Source organism: Patagioenas fasciata, chromosome 1, assembly GCF_037038585.1.
Source record: "Patagioenas fasciata isolate bPatFas1 chromosome 1, bPatFas1.hap1, whole genome shotgun sequence".
In the NCBI taxonomy this organism is placed as follows: Eukaryota; Metazoa; Chordata; class Aves; order Columbiformes; family Columbidae; genus Patagioenas; species Patagioenas fasciata.
In genome coordinates, this window is record NC_092520.1 from 150,005,792 (window position 1) to 150,028,682 (window position 22,891).

The 22,891-nt window shown below is 41.4% G+C and overlaps 1 protein-coding gene across 14 annotated transcripts in view; it reads left to right on the top strand.

Annotated features, from left to right (window-relative positions):
• Nucleotides 1–22,891, top strand: part of WNK1 (WNK lysine deficient protein kinase 1) — a 106,236-nt gene that overhangs the window by 80,177 nt on the left and 3,168 nt on the right. For 6 of the 14 annotated variants that reach the window (XM_071817457.1, XM_071817495.1, XM_071817496.1 and 3 more), the window contains 12 exons: nt 119–259; nt 608–2,028; nt 4,555–4,638; nt 9,091–9,177; nt 9,836–9,905; nt 11,452–11,531; nt 12,089–12,747; nt 13,705–13,907; nt 15,032–15,226; nt 16,608–16,700; nt 19,077–19,118; nt 22,252–22,439. In XM_071817457.1, the coding sequence (XP_071673558.1) occupies nt 119–259; nt 608–2,028; nt 4,555–4,638; nt 9,091–9,177; nt 9,836–9,905; nt 11,452–11,531; nt 12,089–12,747; nt 13,705–13,907; nt 15,032–15,226; nt 16,608–16,700; nt 19,077–19,118; nt 22,252–22,439 (3,263 nt within the window). The remainder of the gene's footprint in view (nt 1–118; nt 260–607; nt 2,029–4,554; nt 4,639–9,090; nt 9,178–9,835; nt 9,906–11,451; nt 11,532–12,088; nt 12,748–13,704; nt 13,908–15,031; nt 15,227–16,607; nt 16,701–19,076; nt 19,119–22,251; nt 22,440–22,891) is intronic. The other 8 variants (XM_071817487.1, XM_071817503.1, XM_071817460.1 and 5 more) reach the window with 7 other exon arrangements.

Sequence of the window (22,891 nt, forward strand, 5' to 3'; positions counted from 1 at the left end):
TCAGCAGATGGGTGCAGCCAAGTTTTTATTTTGTATGATGGAGTGCACATTCCATGTTGCAGGTTATGTATTTAGCTACAACCATGTATCACTAAATATGTAACTTCTTTCTGTTTAGGGGTTCCTCCTAGCTCCTTTACCCAGGTTGTCCATTCTGCTGGAAGGCGGTTTATTGTCAGCCCTGTCCCTGAGAGTCGGTTAAAAGAACAGGGCCTTTTCACATCCACTCTTCCTGGAGGTAAAGAAACTTCAGATATGGGTAAGTAATCTGAACTCCTAAAATCTGAGATTCAAGCCATATTCATCAAAACTATGAAGTTATTTAACTAAACGGTTCCTAAACACCTCTTTTAAATACTTGGGGAAGTAAGGAACTATCTGTGCTGGTAAGAAGTAATTATAAGTTGGGTAATATTATGCAGGATTCTCAAGGAAAAAATATTGATGGTCTGTCTGCAAGACTTTGAAACCTTAACTCTGTATTTTACTGTAAGCCTGGATTTATAATTTTATTATGCTGAGAGGTAAATGTGATCTCAGTCTAGTAATAGACAGTAATACTGTAATGAACCTTTCTAAGTGGGCTGATATTATTCTGTTCTTCCAGTTTCTGCATCTCCACTGCATGGTCCTGGAATGAATCTCTCCCACTCGGCATCATCACTGAGCTTGCAGCAAGCTTTCTCTGAGATGGGACATGCTCAGATGACAGAAGGACCTAATACAGCTCCTCCAGTGTTCAATCAAACAGTACCACCATTTCCACCAGCACTTTCTACCATGGCGGGCAGTGGTGCGCCTTCTGCATCTGTGGCTGCTTCTTCAGTATCTGTTCCCTCCAGCACAGGTGTTTCTCTTCCAGGATCTGTTACTTTGCCTTCAGAAAGCGCAGCTGTTGGAGTTGCACCAAGTGCAAGTGTGCCAAGCTCTATTTCTCCACCTCCAGCCTCACAATCTGGACAGCAGTCGACTGGTGTCACTTCCAGTGTGAGCGCCCCTTCTTTCTCCTTATCTGCCACGTCCCAGCCTGCTCAACCAGCAACTGGAGACATTGCCCCCAGTATCAGCACACCCTCTTCTTTGGCACTGCCATCTACCCAGGTTTCTGGTGTCACTGGTCTTGGTGTCATTGCACCAGCTGTGACATCTCAGTCTACTCCTCAGATTGTAAGTAGTATGGCAGGACCACAGACATCGGTTGCTGTGTCTCTGGATCAGAATGTGGCTTTGCAGCTTTCTCAGCTGAGTAGCAGCAGCTCTGTCTCCAATCTGGCAGAAACAACAGTTGTAAGTGCTCCACAGTCAGTACCTGAGAGTGGGCAGTCTATGGATCAGCAGCTCTGCAGCACAGCTGGCTTATCTCTTCCGATCTCTGCACCTTTATCATCTTCAGTAGCAACAAGTGCATGTGGTTCAGTCACTCAGCCAGTGATACATCCCTTACTTGTCCCATCAGGAATTACATCGACACCTGTCCTACCCCAGATTCCAGGTGCAACACCCATATTGCCCCAGGTTCCCTTACCTGGTGTGTTACCACAGCCAGTTACTAACTTGCCTGCAGTACAGCAAACTTTGATACACAGCCACCCTCAACCAGCTCCGTTACCCAATCAGCCACATATTCACTGTCTGGAGGCTGATGCTGATGCTCAGTCTAAAGCTCCTGGTATCGATGATATAAAGACCCTGGAAGAAAAACTACGGTCTCTCTTCAGTGAACATGGTAACGTGGGAACAGTGCATCCATCAGTATCTCTGGAGACATCCTTGGTGATGGAAACCACAGTAATTCCTGGGATACCAACCACTGCTGTCGCACCAACGAAACCCCTGACATCCATTAGCACTTGTATACCTCCCAGCAGTTTGCCTCTTGGACCAACTGGCGTGCCAGTGCTGACACCGGTTGCCACTCCTGGGCAAGTGATCACCCCGGTCAGCTATATTTCAGCATCAAACAGCGTTGCAACAGCAGTAGTGAAACCAGGGACCTCTCCTTCAAAGCCCCCTCTTAGCAGGGTACCGGTAAGAAACGCAATGTTTGGGTGAATATACAAGTACTGTAGGAAGCAGGCTTCTTGAGCAAAATCTCTTTTCTAAAGCAAAATATTTATTTAGGCAGGGTTGTCTTAGGTTGTTTTTATGTGTCCCAAGAGATGGTTTGTTTTTTTTTTTTCCAATACAGACAGAAATTGTGTACTGTGCCTCTGAGAGATCTCTCTAGCATCACTATTGATTTTTTTCCTACTCCTGAACTACAAGGAGTGAAACAACTGTGGAGTGTTCTTGGTGGATTCCTTTGGTGTTGTTTTTTTCAGATAGAATTTTGAAGGCTTGCTTTAAGGAGCTTTTTATCTTGTACACGATCACTAGAATGAGACAGGGTGGTTTTATGTTTTGTGAAGTACTCAGGATAAGATTAGCTTTGCTTCTTCTCATTAGCCTGTTCTTGAAGGCAAGGGTGAACCCAACTGAAGTTGTTTTTTTTAAAAAGTCCTCTACTGCTTATGTGGTGCCTGGATATTCTCTTCCTTCCACATGTTAGATTTGTGAAACCAGGATTTTGGGAAGTTTAAAAGATCCCTGGATATCTGAAAACATATATGCATATTTTCTTTTAAATGATTCCCTGTGTTGGGAGGCAGTGCATTTCAATACTTTAAACTATTGGTAGCCTTTTCTTTTCAGAGTTAAATGGAAGTAGATTGAAGAAACTGTCAGGTGTTTAAGAAACAAAAAAACCTTAATATTCCTTTTTGTTTCTGTAATATTCTTTTCCACTCACCAGTGCTTTGTGTTGGTCTTCTTTAGCCAGCCTTGCTATTAACCAGTTTCAGGGCATGTGAAGTGAGCTGATGCTCCTGGCATCTCCACTCATTAGTAGTCTTTCCCTTGCACTCTTTGTATCCAAAGTAGAAAATTTCTGCCATGGAGGAGCAGGAATATGTGCCAAGGAAGTTGTGAAGGAAATCCAGACACAGAGGCATTCTTTTAAATTGACATGAAGTTGAGAATTAGAAAAGAAAGGTTAGAAAATAATAGAAACTGGTATAAGTTCAGGAACAGTTGGAACAGTTAGAAACCTGCTAATTGCAAACCTGTAATTACAAAGGTTTGGGTTTAAATATAATCAATGTTTGGGGCTTTTGTCAGTTGTGGAAAAAGTACCTGCTCTCTGAAATCTTCACTTAGGTTTTTTTTCAAAGCTTAATTTTAGATTCACTTTCTGTATTTTTGTGCTTTAAGAAGCTTATTGCTTTGGTTTTATTAGGTTTATTAAACTTTGTGTGTTTTATTTTACGGCCATCCTGTTAACCTAGACAGTTCAATGTGTTTTGACTTTTCTTATGAATGTATTTAAAGTATGTTTTGCCTCTTATTTATAAACTAAATTATTAACTTACCCAGCTTAAAAATTCATCATGCCTCAGAACAGGTAATGTCCAGGTGTATGTTCCTAGTGCACAAAAAACCTGAGGTAATGCAACTTGGCGTAGTTCCTGCTGAAACGTTTTGGGGAGGATAGATGACTATGGAGTGTATCTTCACCACACAGTTATTACTGCAATTTGAACCATTAATTAAGCTGTAACATGACTGCGAGCTAGAACTGGTTCTGCTTGTTGAGGACCAGAGTAAACTTTGAGCCAAGATTCAGCAGTGCTCACCGTCATACAAGGGAAGGCAGCTGCCCAACGCTGTAACTCATAAGGCTGTCATGTCCTTCTCAAACTTCAAAGTCATGGTCAAACCTCAAGATTACAGCTGAGAATAAGAATTCCAAATTGTGTAATGGTTCACTTAATTTCTAGAACTTCCCACTTCCCTAACAATGGAAATAACTAACTGGAATGTGCTATCTGACCTGGTGGGGAGGCTTTGATGTCTCCTTCTAACCTTTCCAGTCTCTCTAACCTCTTCCACATAACCTGGATGACTTCCCCCAACCCAGTTGCATGGCCTAGTCATCTTCTGTGGGTCATCAATAACAATACCCTTCAGGTTCAAAAAAGGTGATGAGTAAAGAGATTGGTGTGAGAAGTCTATCAGTCTGCTTCCCAACAAATGGAGACATCCTCAGGCATGACAGTTCCTGTTCTCAAGTCACGTTGCTTGGAACAGTTTGCCAGAAGCAGAGAGGTTGCTGTTGCTAATTGGCAGTTAACATAGACCTGTTGTAAGGAGACTGAGTGCATTCTTGCACCCTTTTATAAATTAGGCTTATTGGAAACTTAATTGTGTTTTGGAAGAATTATTGTAGCATTTCTTGCAGGCTTGAAAATAATATCCCCAAGATGCTTTGCTCCCAGACACAGCAGCTTGTTTAAACTGGAAATTTTGTTGCCTGAAGATGATCTGTATTAAAGAGATTAAACCCCAACTTTGTTGCAAAATTCTCTCAAGACTCTATGCTAACTCCCCAGGAAGGAAGCCTCTACAGAAAAAAATGTCGAGGCTTCTTTTGTATGACATGACTGCCTGTAGCTTGGTATCTGATCCTTCTGTTGTTTTGTGTCTGATGGACTCGCGTTTCCTCTTCGTTATCCATAGGTGCTACCAGTAGGTTCTGAACTTCCGGCTGGCACTCCATCCAGTGAGCCGCTGCCACCTTTTCCAGGACCTTCACTAACTCAGGTGCTACACGATGGCTTGGTGGATTTTATCTGATGCTTTTCCTTCAAAGAGCATGTTTAAAACTCTCCATTGCATGTTATTAATGTCTTTGTTTTTCTTTTCTTTTGACTGAGTAACCCCTTTTGTGTAACTGTAGCTGTAGCCAGAGTCACTTCAGCACTGGATATGTAGCCTCCCCTTCGGGATGCTATACCCAGTGTCTGAAGTGCAGGAACAATTAAACAGGCTTGGGGTTTTTTAGTGTGTTAACCTGTTTTTTTTTAATCATAACACAGGTCTACATAAAACTTGAACCGGTTTTCTTCTTGAAAAGGGTAGAGTAGCAAAATAATAGCCCTTTAGGGAAGGCAGTATATACTGCAATTAAATGTTAATGAAAATGCAATATGACTGGCTTTGCGAATTCCTGGTTTTGTTTGGTTTTGTAGTTATTACTACACTTTGGTTTCACTAGGCTTTCAAATTTGAAAAAGGTATTTGAAGCTCATGATCATAAACCTGAGTCGAAATAAAACCGTGGCTTCCCTTGCTCATATTCTGTCCTTGTACGCAATAGTTAGTGTGGATATTTTGTAGGTAAAGCAGACAGGTGATCAGCTCAAGACCACAAAGATTAAATTTGTCTTCACTTCTCTTTAAAGAAAAGAAAGGAAGAAAAACCAAAACAAAATAAATGCCCCCTCCCAAACCAAACCCAACCTCTAATTGGAAGAACTCTATTAAGACAAAACTGTTTTTGGCATCTACTGAATATTGTGCAAAGAGATGTAACATGGCAACACTTCAGTATGCAAAGAAAAGCTGAAAAAATAACCAAATAAAACCCATAAGACAGAACTGTGCTACTTTTGAAAGAAGTTTGTTGAATAAACACAAAACCGGCTTTCTACAGAATTGTATTGAAGTATATGTGGCACAGCATTATCATCCTATCTTTATATTCAAACCTGTAAAGATATGATTCAGGTGGGTACCTAGTGGTGCCTGCTTAAGGCTCAGAGTAATTTTGTCTTAGATGTAGTTGTTTCTTAGGTACATGTGCTCCTTATAGTATAAACCTCATCCACTTGTGGCTTAAGTCCACAGTGAATAGTCTTAGAACATATCCAAAAGCTACACTTGAATTGAAGTCTGTTCTTGTTTATAGAAAGGAACTATTCGCTTAAGTCTTAACTGTAAAGTAACTCCAATAAAATAGTATGAACATTTGTACCATACTTACTGACATTATGGCTCGATTTCTTTTTCGTTTGCTTGACCACTGAGAAGTTGAATGCAGACTGAGCTAACCTTGATAAAGTCTTCTCCATAACACTCTGGTAACTTACACTCATCTCTTGCAATGAAGCTCTTGAATTCAAGTTTCACCTGTGGAAGGGAATTTAAAAAAAACCCAACAACTTTAAAGGCTATTTTAGTTCTTTGCAATCTCCTCCTTTTGTGGGATTTACAGTAGCTTGATGAGAAAACTTCTACCCGAGAGGACTGAAGCTGACTGTCATGCCAAAGGAATAATGTTAGAAAATTTAAACTGTGTTAAGGCAACTTTGGTTAATGAGCTGTCATGGCTCATGTTCTACAGCTACAACTGTAAAAAACTGAATTACATGTACTAGGGTGCTGATCTTCAAATATACCATTGGAATGGTATTTCCATTTCTGTCTTTCAAATGTAAGAACCATGGTATTAGTTGTTCTAAAGACGTGAGTAGCATTGAGCAGCAGGGCCTGTTAACTGCTTTCGTCTAGTTTTATGTAGGTTATGACATTAATAGTCCCTTTTAACTTTGACTTTTTTCTTCCAGTGCTCTCTGTGCAGAAGCTCTGTCTTTATTCAGCAGTTTCTCTGATTCTCCTAGTAAATGTCATTATTTTGTGATCACTCAAGAATCTCTCTTAGATGAAGTTTGCATAGAGTTTGTCCTGGAGGTTAGAAAGGAAAGTCTAGTGGACCAGTTAGTGTGTGCTCAAAGTTGACATCTCATCCCATCTACTCCTGCTCTACCACCTTCTTGGTCTTCATCTGATGGAGCAAATGAAAATCAGTGACCTTAATCAAAGAGTCCTCATAGATGGCCTCTGTGTCCAGAACTACTTCTTGGTTGTTTCTTCTTTTTAATGAGAATCAGTCCACTATTTGGAAAGTATTATTTGGTGTGAAAAGGCAGAAATTTGTGCTCTTTATGTAAGAAAGCTGAGAAGGTGAATGTATGGCTCTTGAAACCTGTAATGGAAAGGAGTGCTGCTGTATTTGGTTTTACACGGGTTCTCTCTGGCAGGCTGAATGGGGCATGTTCCTGCATTGAGTAATCAGGAAATGGGTATCTTCTGCATCCAAACTGAGCAAGACGCTGAATAACTTTCATAGTTTTTCTTCCAGCTTTTTTTTCTTCTTCTGGAGGCAGAAGCTGGTTTGTGTCGTTCAGCCAGTTCTTTCCGAAGCATGGTTTAGCTCAAGAGAAGATGACTAGAATTTGGTGATAATTCTTATCTGTGTTCTTACCATGAGCAAGGGTAGCAAATGGATCTGGAGGCAGCTGGTTAAAATCAGTCATTCTAAGTTCATAGTCCTTTTTATTGTCATTGCTTGAAACTGGGTATGTTAGTAATATTTTCCCCCAAACTCAAAGCACTTGTAGCCACTTACGTGACTCAAGCCACTGTACCAGTGCAAAAGGCTCTTCCTGTTTGTCGTAGGTGTTCGTGGCAGGATTTGTGGTATGGAGGAGGCACAAATCTAGATCCCTTTCTTGTCCTCTGCAAACAGCTTACCTAATTTCACTTCTCATTTGAACTCTAAAGCCTGTCTGGGAGTGAGACAAAATTGGATGAGACCAACTGGATCAAATCTAATTGACTGTTAAAAGCCTTTGTTGCTATCACATAATACTATCTGGAAAATTACTGGCTTCTCTTAGAGTAGGTAGGCTTGCCTTCCTCACTGCTTCTATCAGTGCCTCATTACAGAACTTTGGGCGTTTTTTGTCTTAGTACCAGACTCCTAATTTGCAGACAAAGTACTCATCATCTCAAGGCTGGTTTTGGACATCTTGTTCCTTAATCTTAAATACCTGTTCTGTTTATTCCTTAATTGCTTTTTGAAGTGTATTTAGATTAATATTTCAAGCTTCATTTTGGTACCCTTGTTCCACATGGAAATCTTTATTTCCTGATCTTTCTGGTAACTCAGCTCTTTGTTTACTTGAAGCACATATCTTCTTGTGAGCATAAGTGATGAGAATTACACAGTATTTCAGGTGAAAAGTCCTCTTTATTTTACAGTTTTATTGAATTAAATTAGCTCACTTGTCTGCTAAGCAATTGAATTTCTGAATGGAGAAGTCTGCATCTTCTTGTGCTCCTTTTTTTATTTGGGTGGATTTCATACAGGGTTCATTGTTCTTAGGTTTTTTGGTTGTGTTTTGAAATCCACAATTTGGAAAGAATGCCATCCTGGCAACCTGCTGAAAGCATCTTTATGCTTTTGTATAACTCTAACTTTCAATTTCTTGAAAGTGGAAGGCAATGTTTGTATGTTGCTGTGACTTCAGCTTCAGTTCTAAAACCCGATCTAGCTTTTTAATATAAAAGACTTGGAAAGATTAATGATGCTAAAGTATCAATGAAAGTTTCTACTCCATAGGGTTGTTGCAACTTAGTCATATTTGCCAACATTTTCTTCTTCCATAGGTGTCTTATGGGTATGACCCTAATTAATAATTTTGAGTGAATCCAAACTTTTAGGTGATTCTTCTTCTCTTCCCCTCCCCAATTCAATGGCCAAGTTTGAAAAACATCTGGGATGCTGTCTTGAACAGCTGAAATCTGAGTGATAAGCATATCTGAGAGCGATTCTGCCTCTTTCTGTCCTTCTCTTCAAGTCAATTGATCCAGATAGTTTCTCTGAGGGAACTTAAGTGTGGTGTGTGAGGTTTTTTAAATTTTATTTTGTGTTATCCTCAGGTTTGCTTTATCCATGCTTACCTTTGAAATTATGGGCATGTTCTTAAATTTTTCTATGAATTTTTTTTTTTTATTCTAATTGACTTACTTTCATCAAGATTTTAGATAATCCGTGGTACAAATTACTTTGGTTATCCTCCAACCGAAAAATGTAGAATCAGAGGCTCGTACCATCTTTGCTCAGTTCTTAAGAGCAGGAATGCAAACCTCATGCTAACTTCAGGAAAAACAGGAGTTTCAGTTGATGCCTTTTTGTTGTTGTTTGGTGGGGTTTTTTGTTTGTTTTGTTTTTGTTCCCCCCCCCCACGTGTTACTTAAATTGCTTCCAGTCTTACTGTGCTATACGTGTTTACATATAACATGTAGGATCCTGATGGAAATATGGAAGCTGTACTGACTGCTTTAAATTTTAATATTAAATATGGCTGTTTCTCAAATGTGATGTATTCTTCCCAGGCTGGGACTGCTGTTTACTCTTTCCTTTCTCAGTCCCAACAGCCACTGGAAGATCTGGATGCTAAGCTGAGAAGAACCCTTAGTCCAGAGACTGTTCCAGTGACATCTGCTCCTGCCTGTGTACGTTTGCATTGTTGGCAGCTTAGTAGTCTTGAAAAACTTTAGTGTTTTCTCAAGGTCATGCTCTGAGGTCACTGCCTTTAATGTGACTACACCAGTATTTAGGCTTTTAAAAATAAAAAAGAAGAGTCATCTTCCAGTTTGTGGGACTGAGTCAACCAAAATAGGAAAAAATCTCTATGTTGCAATAGATTATGTGTTTCCTGAGGCTGGTTTTGGTATTGGTTCTTAATCCAGCTTTTCTGGTGATGTCATTAATGTCACCAAACTAGAAGGGGAGTGACTGTATAACAAGGAGAACGAGCACTAAACAATACATGTCAGTCTTAATTTGGGAGGGATGTTTAAAGTGTGGAGCTGAAATTTTAGAAGACTCTAATAGCAACCTTGGATGCAAAATGAAGGTAATGATTGACATTGACTTATGCGTTAGTTCTGCAAAGCAAAAGGGGCTGTTCTGCCCATGGCAGAATCTCTTGCTGATGTTGGTTGCTTTGGGGGTTAAAAACTGTTGCATTGGTCTTGTTGCAGGTCATACTTTGACCCTGGTGGAAATAAAAGCTTATGTGATGTGCAGTAGGGTGGATTTGTTGGCATTCAATCAAACTGCTAATTGTTTTAATTTTATTTTGTTTTGTTTATCCCCTTGAACCTGTAGTCTCTGCCCTCAGCAGCACCTACAACGGTTACTGGGCTGGTGTCCACAGCAACACAGTCTCTGAAGGATGGTAAGACAACCTTGATTATTTTAGATGGCTTCTCAGCATAGAGATATAATTCGAAATTGAACAGACTAGCGATTTGGAAGGATATAGTCTTTTTTAGTAGGTCATACAATGGCAGTTCTTTAAGAGGTTCATATTAGTTTTTAGGAACTCAGCTGAAAATTTCCACGTTAGGCCGGGAGAGGGGAAGGTTATGTGCATATTATAATAACTCACTTAGGATGTAAAGCTGTCCAAAATGCTAAATTAAGACTTGCAAAGACTCTCCAGTATGCTGCTAAAGTACAGCTTCAGGATTTGGAGGAACTGTTTTCTGTCTTGTGTTGTGTTCTTGGCAGCAACAGTAAGGCTTCTCATTTTGCATCATCGTGCTGTGTTCTATATGCAGGATACATCTTCCTAACTTAAGAGTGTTTGCTTTCTATTTAAATAGACAAATTATGTTTAAACTACTGAAAAATTAAGAAAGGTAGTAGGAAAACCAGATTCCCTTCTGGCTGCTTTGGAACAACTGAAGGCTGACTGTATGATCAGCAATTGAAATCTGAATGATCAATGACTTTAAATCAATTCAACTGTTGCAGGGGAATGGGGGATGTAACCCAACAACTTGCAAAACAGTCTGAGAACTTTTCTGTCAATATTCCCCTAATTGTTTTAATTTCTTTTTTAAAAGAAACTGTTAAGGGGGATACTAACTTTATTTCTGAACTATCCAGTAAACATTATTTATCTTGCATGTGCCTCTGAAGTTCAATGGCAAACCTTCAGAAGCTAATAAAAGCAGTAGGAAAAGAAAATATTCCCATTTTGGTATGTCAATAGTGAACTGTACTGTAGAACTCATTTGTCCACTAGAAAATGAGTCGATTTTTGCCTGCTAAAGTTCAGAAGGCAAAAGTAAACAAAGCGGGAAGTTACTTAATAAACACAGCAAGGTGTCCAACAGAACTGATTTAAAAATAGAATGTTATTTCTCAGCTTTGTAACCTTATGCTGCCAGTGCATCCAGCAACAAACTTAGGAGCTCACACCTAAGAATCCAGCTCTGAAAGCTTCAGATCGACTGCTTCAAGTAAATGTGGTTTATAGCATATCTTCAACTTACTACTTTTCTATTAATAAATTGTCTCAGTGTTTATGAAATTCAGATAGTCAGTGTGGGTATGGAGTTAAAATAAGCTTTTTCTTACATGTATTTCAGTACTGTTTTTTTATTCTTTGGCTGTTTCACGTCCGTGTTTGAAATCAGTGTGCATTTTTTACTGCTAGCTGAAAGTGTACTTTTAGCAAGCATACATATATATACGCTTTAGCAAACGTGTGTGTGTATATATGTGAAGGGAAACTTTATAGAAAAATACTTAATGTTGACTTTGCCGTATGATATTCTGTATGGTAAAGCTGAAAAAATAAATCAGGTTTCATGAATCCAAGGGCCTGTTAGGAGTTAACTGGTATTTGAGTTTGCAGTAGATAAAAATAAATAATTAGAATTTCAATAATTTGTAGCTCATTGTCTTCTTAATCCCATTCTCCTTTTGCCTAGCTTCAGCATCATGTGGCGGAGAGAGCAGTGCTTTGCCTTCCACAGCAGGAGCCAGTGTTCTCCAGATGGGACGGTTTCAGGTAGGAGATGTTGAACTGCTTTGGTTTTTGATACAGGATCTTTGCTGAGCTATTCCTGCATAGTGCCAGATCAGTGTGCCTCATGGTGGGCTTTTGTGTCAGGAGAAAATGCCCGTGTTAAGCCTCTGAGGGCAGGGATTTGCGCAGATGCTGTTTTCGTTCAGGGCAGAGGTTGCACTAGATTATGCAGGCGTAGAACTGTGAATACAGCAGTTTATTAGGTCAGGCCTTAGCTGCGTAACTGTTGGCCCTGGTCTTTAATGTTTGCTGCTTTTTGGCTAACAATGATCAGATATTCACTGTGTTATGTCCTGGTTGTAAAGAAGGTCCCCTATGAATCAGCTCTGTTTCTTGGAGCTAAACCTCCAGATTGCCAAAAGTACTATTAGTATTTTGTGTGGCAATGTGGTACTTGGAGGGAAGCAGCAGCTTCCTTTGTGGCATTCCAAGGAAACCAGTTATTATCCCGTCTCAGATGCATCTTACTATTAAGATAACTAAATGCATCATGTTAAGGAAGAACTAACTAAGTCTGCATGATTGCATTTCTATTTTAGGTATCCGTGGCAGTGGATGATGTGCTAAAAGAGGGTGACAAACCTCAAACTAAGCCGGTGCAATTTGAAACCACCTCTGCTGATTCTTCGTCTCTTTCTGGCAGTAGCCCAGAGAGTACACTGGTAAAGCAGACTAGCAGTCGGAAAAGTGAGCCCGTTACCGACTCTTCCTTGGATGTGGTAAATGGCATTCCTCAGACAGTTCCTGTGCTGCAATTACCAGTAGATGTTGGGCAGCCTACTAAGGTCGGGCGCTTTCAGGTAACGACAACAACGGATCAAGTGGGGCGCTTTTCAGTGTCCAAGACTCAGGATGAGATCAGCTGTGCAGAGAAAGAGCCACTGACTCTTCCTCTCTCTGTGGACTTGGAACAAGTTGCTTCTTCAGCTGCAGCTCCAAAGAAAGAGTTGGAGTCAAGGCAGTCCCCACACATGAATGGTCCGTCCTCTGAACCGGAGGCCGCGTTCTTAAGTGGGATGGCTAAGGATTTGGATGATGGCTCGGGGAGCCCAGACTCCCTCCAACCCCTGGGGTCGAAGATCAGCCTCCCCGTTCAGAGCCTTAGCAACTCATTCAACTCTTCCTACATGAGCAGCGACAATGAGTCGGATATTGAAGATGAGGACTTGAAATTGGAACTCCGTCGGTTACGGGAGAAGTAAGGCTTTTTTCCTTCTGTGGTCACGTAGGAAATACATGTAACGGAATTAATATGAAATACATCTGTGCTTTTCACAAAGAACAAAAGTAAACTTTTTAAAAAACTCAACCTTTGCTAAGTGTCAGGACCCATTGTCACTGTTTGTATGGGAAGTAAGATTCTTTAGTGGGAAAGTACTACATAATTATAACAAAAGAGGTATATAAATGTTTGTTGTGCTTAATTTTCTAACCTGTGACCTTGTATATGTTTGTATGTAGATTGATTGCTGTATTGTGGGTAAGACTGCAGAAGTATAGAAGTTTTGCATATCACAGAAGTTTAGTAGTTAGTAGGAAGATGGTGTCTCATTTGAAAATGACACACAGCTATCTGCATTTCTAATACGCATTTCTGCAATTTCTAATGGTTCTCTTGTTCCTGAAGAATCCTTGTTGGCTTAGGAAAAAAAAAAAAAGCCAAGCAATGTGACTTACCAATTTATTTATACTGCAAGTTGGACATTTTTAGGGCAGCTAGCAATTTTAAATCCTTGTGTATGCAACTGCTCTGAAAAATAACCCTGAGGAAATACAAATGTAAGTCTCCAAGGCCATGTATCTCAGCCAATGAGTAATCTAGCTATTCATGTAGCATTTTCATGGGGAATGATTTGGTCTTCTACGATAGGTGTATGTTCTTGTTTGTATTTCCATTTATCCTGGTATTATGATTACAATGTTGGCAACTTTGTGCTGGAATTCTAGGCAGGCTTAGGGCGCAATGGAAAATGGCAAGTGTTCTGCCATGTATGTTCAGTGGCTTTTCGTGGAAAAGATTTATTTCCTCCTTTCTTAAATGTTAATGGGAGTTTGACCAAAGAAGCTGCTCAAGCTTGACTGGAGGGGAGGGTTTGTGTGCATGCATGTATATACATACAATTTCTGTAAGTCATACCCTTTTGTAACTTGTCAGGCACCTTAAAGAGATCCAGGAGCTGCAGAGTCGGCAGAAGCAGGAGATTGAGTCACTGTACATGAAATTGGGAAAGGCCCCGCCTGCAGTAATTATCCCCCCAGCTGCACCTCTTTCAGGAAGGAGGAGACGACCTACTAAAGGAAAAAGCAACAAGTCCAGTCGTAGCAGCTCCCAGGGAAATAAGAGCCCTCAGCTATCAGGTAAGACTTTCTTCAGTTTTTTGAGTAGATAAAACAGACAAGGTCCCATCTCTTATTCTTAGATCTGTGTCTCTGTCCTGTCTTCCAGAGGGGGTTGTGTGTGTTCCAGTTCCTCCGCTGCCTGAATTAAAGTAGTGATTTGTAACTCTGACTAAGAAGAAAACTGTAAAAATACAGTGTGGGGGAAGACTTTGGTTTCTTTTTTTTTCTTTTTTTTTTTTTTTTTTTTTTTTTTAAGATAAACTGCTCTTGTTGCCTTCTGAAGCTGATTTTGCATAATAGGGCTGGTCTCTTCAGTCGTATTCAGAGTTGTTTGGGGTTTTTTTTCTACTTTAGCAGTACTTAAGCATGGCATTACCAGTGTCCTTACACTTCAGTAACTTAGTCACAGTCGATGTATGTTAAAGTTGTGATTTTTTTTTTAATGGAGTTGCAATTTTTTTATACTAACAAGTTAAGAAACAGTTTCAATTGTCAAGGCTTCCTTTTCTTATTAGAGCCTTTTATATAATAAACAGAACTTAGAAAATAGTTCTATTTACTGGTTGAATGACATGGACGTCAGATGCTTGCTGGGTAATTTCAGATGTCTTTCAAATCCTGTAGCATTGAATAATCAACATTGGAGGGCCAGCACTGTGAGCAGAAATATTTGTAACTGCTTCCTGCACATTCACTTTGGTAATTCCCACTTTACGCTGCAATTTCTGTATCCAGTCACCCTGGCTGCTCACTTCTGTTTTGTTATAAGGGAGCTCTGTTTGAGCATGTGACAGTGAGCTAGCACAGAGTTGCCTTAAGCATTTTTCTAGTCTTACGGCTTTCTCAGAATCTGGAGTAGTTCCCTCCTCCTGCCTTCCCCTCTCTTGCTTGGATTGTCATGCCTGACCAAAGGATAATATCCCTTTTTTCCTCCTCCACATCATTTTTTCCTGTATCACTAGTGTAATAGCCCAGCTGATCATCTGAGTTACATGGTGCAGTGATTTCACTGCCTAGTAAACGTTCCAGTCAACATTTCCTCCGTTTTTTCTCCTGTCCCTTGGGAACAACGGCAGAAGTTTCGAAAATGATGTGGGGAAACTGAAACATTGAAAGTCTTTTCGTCTTCCTCCTTCTTCTAGGCAATCTGTCAGCTCAGAGTGCACCGTCAGTCTTGCCCCCTCAGCAAACTCTTCATCCTCCTGGTAGTGTACCAGAGACTGGGCAGAACCATTTGTTACAGCCCCTCAAACCTTCACCTTCTAGCGAAAATCTCTACTCTGCCTTTACCAGTGATGGTGCCCTGTCGGTACCAAGCCTTTCGGCACCGGGCCAAGGTAAGACTTTAAGTGGAATTAGTGTCGAGTCTTGCACCTTTGTTACTGGTGAGCAAGCAACTGACTTGATGACACTTGATTTTTAGTACATAGCATAAAGTAGATTGATAGTCTCCAACCAATGCGTGGAGGCTGAGAAGGGTGCTTTTGCAGCTAGATTTCTACATTCTCACGTAGGTCAAGTGTGAGATTGTGGAAGTAGTGAACAGTTAGTGCATGGCCCTGTCTGCTGCAAGGGAGGCATCAAGGAGAATGCAAGAGAGTGCAGTATGGTGGTGGCAAGCAATGCTCTGCTGACCTGGGGAGAGGTATTAGCTGGAAGGATGAGGAGACAGATGAGAATGAGACTCAGAGTCCTTCTAGACCAGGGGTGTCAAACTGATTTTCACCAGGGGCCACATCAGCCTCACGGTTGCCTTCAAAAGGCCAAATGTGATTTTTAGGACTGGATAAACATAGGAGTAGTTACATTTATCCAGTCCTAAAGTCACATTCGGCCCTTTGAAGGCAACCGTGAGGCTGATGTGGCCCCTGGTGAAAATCAGTTTGACACTCCATGTCTAGACTTACGAACTACTTTGGCTGTTCCTTCAACAGAATTTTTAAACAATAAAGGGTAAAAAATGCTCATGTTCTGCAGCTGTGAGTTAAAGAATTGTCCTGCAAGGAAAGAGTTAGCGTAGGAGGGTGGAGTGGTAGGGATAATAAATTCTTCATTTACTTAAGTTGCGGATTGCTTGTTATTAGTTAGTATGTTACCAAATAATTTCTCAGACACAGCTCTGATTTATTTGGTAGGGAGGGCTTTTTTGCTTGCCAATCGTTAAGGACGTGATAGCTTGATTACTTCTCTGAACTTAGCTGTTTCAGTTTCTTTTTTCCCTTGAACATCTCTTTGAAAAGCTTTCCCATAGACTGAGTACATCAATTCTAATGCGTGTTTTTGGTGAAACTGGAGAAGTACAAACAGAAAATAGAAACAGACCTTTTGAAAGAATGTTTTATAATTTTTTTTTTAATGAGCTGTTTCAGGTATTTTGGAGTGACTTGAATTATTTCCCTGTATCTAGAGTTGTGCAGTACCATTTTATAATTGGGTATTTTTGCCAGGATTTAGCTTTACTATTGATTGCAATGCTGTTGTTGGGTCACGTACTGGAGAGTAACACTGGAAACTTGGCCTAATGTCTGGAGGTGTCGGAGGGAGTGTCTTCACTCCGTATATTGTCTACATGCTCTTTGGTCCACACCTTGAGGCTTATTCTTGTGTGTCACGTTAATGCATTTCACCCTTCCAACCTCAAGTTGCTAACATCTTGTAGTGGTGTTCTGTCTCTTCTCCTCTCCTTTCTCTGTTATTCCCGTTTTTGTTTTCTCACAGGCTGTGCGAAGTTTAACTGTGCATCTGACAGAGTGACGTTCAAGCCTGGTGGCAGGAGGACCCGATTTCTGAGTACGCCCTGCTTGGCTCTTTGTGTGTAACACCTTTACTCCTTCCTTGTCTGTTTTTTGTTTTGTCTCTTTTTTTCTTTTTTTTGTTTTTTTTTTCTGCTGCTTGGATCTGTTTCATGCAGCCCATTCTCGTCTCCCACCTTGTATTCCCTCGCATCCCATGGCTCAGCTGAGCTTCTCTTCGCACACCTGTAGAAGTTTGGGTTCTCATGTTAGATATTTGCTGTTGTTAAACTCATAATGATGGACACTCATTTTCTCTAAGCTTTTGGTGGAACCTTTTTCAGGACAGTTCAGTGTAATGACAGAAACTGGGGAGAGTTAGCAGGTTGTGGGTGCACAGGCATTTCCTTCTGGCCTGCCTTAGTAATTACACTTCAGCATATGTTAGTTGGCCTGACACTTGAAGGGGAGGTATCATTCTAGTGGAACAGCAAAAAAAGATTTGTTTTCCAAATTATTCCTTTGTTGGACCCTACTGGAACTGGGGGGAATATGTTGACTTCCTCCAGCAGAATGCTTACTGTGCAACTCGGATGTGTGTTTGCATGTTCTCAGCGCTAGTGCTGATTACAGTGCAGAGCATTGATGCCACCTGTAGGCAGTTAATATTGATATCTTAGCTATCCATCTACTGATGAACATAAAGATTGAAGTGTTGAGTGTTTTAAAAACACTTAGAGATGTTTTCAGGCAAACTCAAAAGATCCTTTACCTACTAATGGGCCCAGGTTTAGAAGGTTTTGCTGTGAACTGGAGATACACTAGATGTTCAACAAATAGCAGTAAAGGTGGGTAAATACACATCTTCAGACATCCTGTCAACCCTCATGAGTTACCTTGTGGCCCTTTTCAAAATCCTTTCATTTGTACTTACATTAGGCTGGATTTAGAAGAGAGCCTCAAACTTCTGATGTGATTGAAGTAATGATACGCTTGAGCTGAGGCTGCTGATGACGCTTTTTATTGGGAGTGCTGCAACATCTCCCGCGCTCCTTCTGCAGGCTGGACCCCTTAAGCTTCTGACATTTGTTTCCCACCCTCTGGAATGACTTGATATGAGAAAGCTTAAAGTGCTGCAAAGAGCCCGTCAGCCGCTGCTCTGCATGACAGCACCGTGTGTCTGTAGCGTCTGTCTCGCTACAGCTGTCAGCAGCTCGGCTGAGCCGCAGAGGTGTGTACAGAAGCTCGGTTTGGCTTTCTGCAGAGACAGCCATAGCGCAACCAGCTCCATCCTGGTAGAAGGGGAGGAGTCAGAGGGAGGGAACTTTTTTCCCCTCCCCAGGTTGTTCAGTTTTGCAATGATAATTCTAGCCCACTTAATTGGATTTCTGGAGGTGTAAGCACTAGTGGTATTTAATTTGTCAAGCTGAGCAGCTTTAAATGGCTTTGCTAGGTATATTAATGTGCAGGTGTGCAGTAACTGACATCTGCAGTCTCAAGATTTATGGCTCCTTTTTTGGGAGAAGTTAAATTCTTACTGGAGCTAACTCTTTAAAATAACCTTTAGGCTGGCCTGTCCTTTTTTGGGATAGGGAATACAAAGAACAGCCATTCACTTTCTAAAATTGGCAATGAAGTGAATACACGAGTTATCATTTACTTATGAGGCCTCGGCTTGCTGCAAATTGACCGTCAGCTGGCTATAAGCATACTTTGGCATGTATAGCTCTTGCTTATGGGACTGGTGCTAAGGATTCCTTTCAAAAAGCATGTTGTAGCTGTCCTGTAAAAGCTGGTCACACTTGGCATGGCGCAGCTTGGCCTGGCACTTGGCTTATTGCAGGTTGCTTGCTTCCTGGAGTCTTGTCCTTGAAATGCTGTCGCAGACTGTTGTGGAGAGTGACAACTGGAAAAGATGCTGGGTTAGGATCAGTGGTGTTGAGGAAACAGTGCAGTGATTGATGCTTTTAACTGTGCAGCTGGAGAAACAGAGCGGTACAGCTTGGCAGGGAATGTCTGGACTCTATTCCCCAGATCTGAGAAAACAAGGTGACAAACTAAAAGCACTTGACCTATCAGATGAATATTTCTCATGTTGTAAACCTGTTGAACTTTGTAAAATGGTTCCTACCTCCTGACAAATATGGAAGGTATACTTGCGTTTTGTTTTATGATAACAGCCAGTTGTGACAGTAATGTCTCCTGGCATTCTTCACTGCAGTTTGGGAATTCTGAAGAATAAATGCAGGAGGCTGGGCTTCCTTCTGAAAGTACAACTCAATTCAACTGTCACACCAGTCTTTGGGTTTTTTTCCTAGAATGTCCCAGTAGTGACAAGAGCCCTGCTGTGCCGTGTCCTCTGTTTCTCACCCAGCTTTTTGTACTGTTTGCTGATACTAAACGTTTCTCACTGTTTCTCTTACCTTTAACAAATTACTCTCTCTTTGTGCTTCAGGGAAGATGGTGAAAAAAGTCTGTCCTTGCAACCAGCTCTGTAGTAATTATCTTATTTCTGTTATCTCCGATCCCTGATTGTAAAGCTATTCATCAGCTTTTTCTGGTCACTGAAGCCTTACCTCCCTGACTCTGTCTCCAGCACAGCATCTGTCTATCTGTGTTATGCCCTCTATTGTGAACTCTGTCATTAGTATATTGAACAGTCTGGCTGTTACTCTTGCAGACAAGTGGAGGCAGGCGAAACCTCACCTTCACTGGGGAACTCTTTGCTCCTCACTAATGAGTGAGCGAGTTGAGCGTCGTTGGGGTCAGTTGCTCGCTGTAATGTGCTGGGGTCGCACCTCTGAGCAGCTGGTTTGTTTTCAGATCTGATGGGGTTCACCACCTCAGTGATGGATCCCATTGCAGATGCTCCTTCAGCCTTTTAAAAGAATTAAGAGTAAGCCACGCCTCCCCAAGCAAGAGGTGTTTAGAAAAAACCTGTGTGTGCTCATGTTGTCTAAAACTGTTTTAAAGGTGTCTTTTTGACTGCTGGCTTATAGAGGGGAAATAAAGAAGGGCAGAATGAAGGCATTATAGGTAGCAGGCTGGAGAGAGAGAAGCCTGTTTCACGTCAGATCCTTCACGTCAGAGCAGAACTGGGGATGGCTGCTGTGACCGAGCAGGAATGTGGGGGGTTGTTTCCATTGAACGCTGCAAGTTGAAGCACTTTGTTTTCAGACTCCTCTGGATGGCAGTTTCTGAAGGTGGTGACTACATCAGCGCTACAATATGAAATTCCTGAGAAATTGTTTTTAAAATTGACATTACGTGGGAGCTTTAGTAATTTTGTAGCTCACCTATAATGATGTAGGCTGGTCTGTCTGTGACCTGAGGTAGGAGCTCCCTGACAAAATCACTTTTGGAGATAAAACTCTCTCAGCCTCCCACCTTTCCCACCCTGAACCAATCCAATCCTTTTCAAAGCATTTCGGCTTTCATTTAATGATCTTTCACATTTTCAGCTGAATGCACTGTGGTATATACCTTTATTAATCCTCTCCCTTCCTTGGCCTGAGGGAACTCTCCAGCATAGGCCCAGGATCCAGGGTGCTTACTGACTAAAGTGAAAATGTGAAATACCAGAATCAGATACTGGCCATCGTGAAGAGAATGAAAGCGAGTGTGTCAATCCCTGCATGGACCCTCACTGTGGAATGTGTTTACTACTCATTTTTGACAGCTCCCCCCAAGTACCTTCTCCTTGCTTTTGTCTCATTTATCTCTAATTTCACCTTTCATATAATTGCTCTCATTAAATGATTGTATTCTGAGCCCTTTCCACATGATGCATGCTTCAGGTTCTTGTTGTTTCACTGTAGATTTTCCTTGCCACCGTACAACATGTTATTAACACGCTTCATCTGAGCTGCAGCTGCACACCCTGGTCAGGGAACCTTGTCCTTCCCTTTCCCTGGTCACTGTTGCATGTAACAACCGCAGCCCCACCTGTGGGCACCCCGACCGGGACACACTTCCATGCTTGAGCTGGAACTGGTGGGAGGCATACGTGTCCTTCCCTCCTCAGCACTACTAGAGGCAGTAACACTTGGCTTATTTGTCCTGCATAGTAAGTATGTCACCTTCCTAATTCACTCCTCAATACAAAACATTCCTGCAGGGGTTTGGAGCCAGTTCTTTCTTTGAAACAGCGGTTTGCAAGGAGTGTGGCTGTTAGGCAGGGCAAGTGGCTGTCAGGCAAGAGACGGTGACTCTGCCATTTGGCCTTTGCAAAAGAGAGGTGATTTTAAGTAAGCTGGCATTTTTGATGGTCTGTTTTTAATCAGTCTTCTTCAGAAATGTCTGCCATAAACTCGGGTTTTCTTGAATTGTCCAGTTGCAGTCTTCAGAGTGAGCAAGTAGAAATACTTGAGGAACTTTGAGAACCAAGTAGGTGAAGATGTATGCTTGCAAGGAGTGCTGGGTTTAGCACTGCAGTGGCCAGATGCTTATTTTCTTGAATTGCATTGGTTTTCTAATGAATGAACTTGTTAAATCTAGATTTATTTCACCTTTACCACATCTTTCAGAAAAAGTCTCTTGCCCTTGTGGTTAACCATCATTTCATGAGGAGATTTGCAATAGGACTGGGAATTTAGGAAGCTGGGAATTACTTAATATGCAATTTCTTTGATTCCTATTAGGAGGTCTGCTTTTGAAAAGCTTAAATTGGAGTGCAATTGTGTGATTATATTGTGAAGGGCACAGTGAGGCTACCTAAAACAAAGCTTCTAGATTTTTTTTTTTAACAGGGCAATGTTCGGCAAACTTTCTATCAGACCAAAGCCTGGTACTGATGCATGAAGGGTTTTTTGTCTTCTTGCAATCAGCCCAATGAATAGAAAAACACGTCAAAGCATGTCTGAGGAACTACTGTCATTTCATTTCTGCCTTCTTTAAGCTGTATTAGTTGTTTGCATCTGAAATGCTTGTTCTTCTGACATAGGAAGACTGAACATAATGGCAAAAAAAATTCTTTCTGAGACAAAAAGCAAAAATTTAATGCGGTGCAGACCTTCCCCACTGATCCTGGCTGTTTAGTGGATGAAGACAGTCCCATCTGGTTATCCTCAAGAACATAAGTATGGCAGCTATTGGAAACAACAGTTGCTGTTTCTCACTGTGGCTTCTTTGTATAATCTGAGTGAATTTTTTTCTCTTCATTTTACAAAGTGGAGATAATTTGCTACAGAGCAGCTGGTGATGCTGATTGTACTGCTCCTTATTCAGCATCGTCCTCCAAGGTGGAATTGACCTGTGCTGATAGTGGTTGCTGCTAATTAAAAGGTGTAAGATGAGAGAGTGGCGTGACCGTACTGTCATTCAGTGCTGACATCTAAACTGCTTTTTCTTCTACAAAGACTTGTAGGCTGCTACCATTCCCTTCTTAAGATGACTACTAGCAGCACTTCTTCACAAGTAAAACATATCTGTGAAATACTCTTGACCTGAGAAAATGCCTGCGGGAGTCCTTGTAGTTCCCACTTCAGTACATCCTAGAACTGAAACTTAGAATTAATCTGCATGGCATTTTAACTGGCTCTCTGTTGATGTACCATTACCACAACTATTAAATTTACGGGAGAAAGATGATCTTTAACCCAAGTTTTGATGCCCATTTTGTGTATTTGTAGGGACCAGCAGCACTAACACAGTCGGGGCTGCAGTGAACAGCCAAGCACCCCAGCCTCAGCCCACTGCTATTGCCTCCAGCCGGAAAGGGACTTTCACAGATGACCTGCACAAGCTGGTAGATAACTGGGCCCGAGATGCCATGAACCTTTCTGGCAAGAAAGTTGGCAAAGGGCATAGCAACTATGAGGTAAGATGTAATCTGTGAACATTTCTGGTAAGAAACTGTCTGTCTCTTGCTATCTCATTAGGGTGTCCAGCACAGTACAGTTCATAGAATCACAGAACAGTTTGGGTTGGAAGGGACCTTCCAAGGTCATCCAGTCCAACCCCCTGCCATGAGCAGGGACATCTTCAACTAGATCAGGTTGCTCAGAGCCCCATCCAGCCCGGGCTTGAATGTCTCCAGGGATGGGGCATCTACCACCTCTCTGGGCAACCTGGGCCGGTGTTTCACCACCCTCACTGTAAAAAATTTCTTCCTTATGTCTAACCTGAATCTCCTCTCCTTTAGTTTAAAACTATTACCCCTTGTCCTATCCTAACAGACTGTGCTAAAAAGTCTGTCCCCATTTTTCTTCTCAGCCCCTTTTATGCACTGAAAGGCTGCAATAAGGTCTCCCTGGAGCCTTTTCCAGGCTG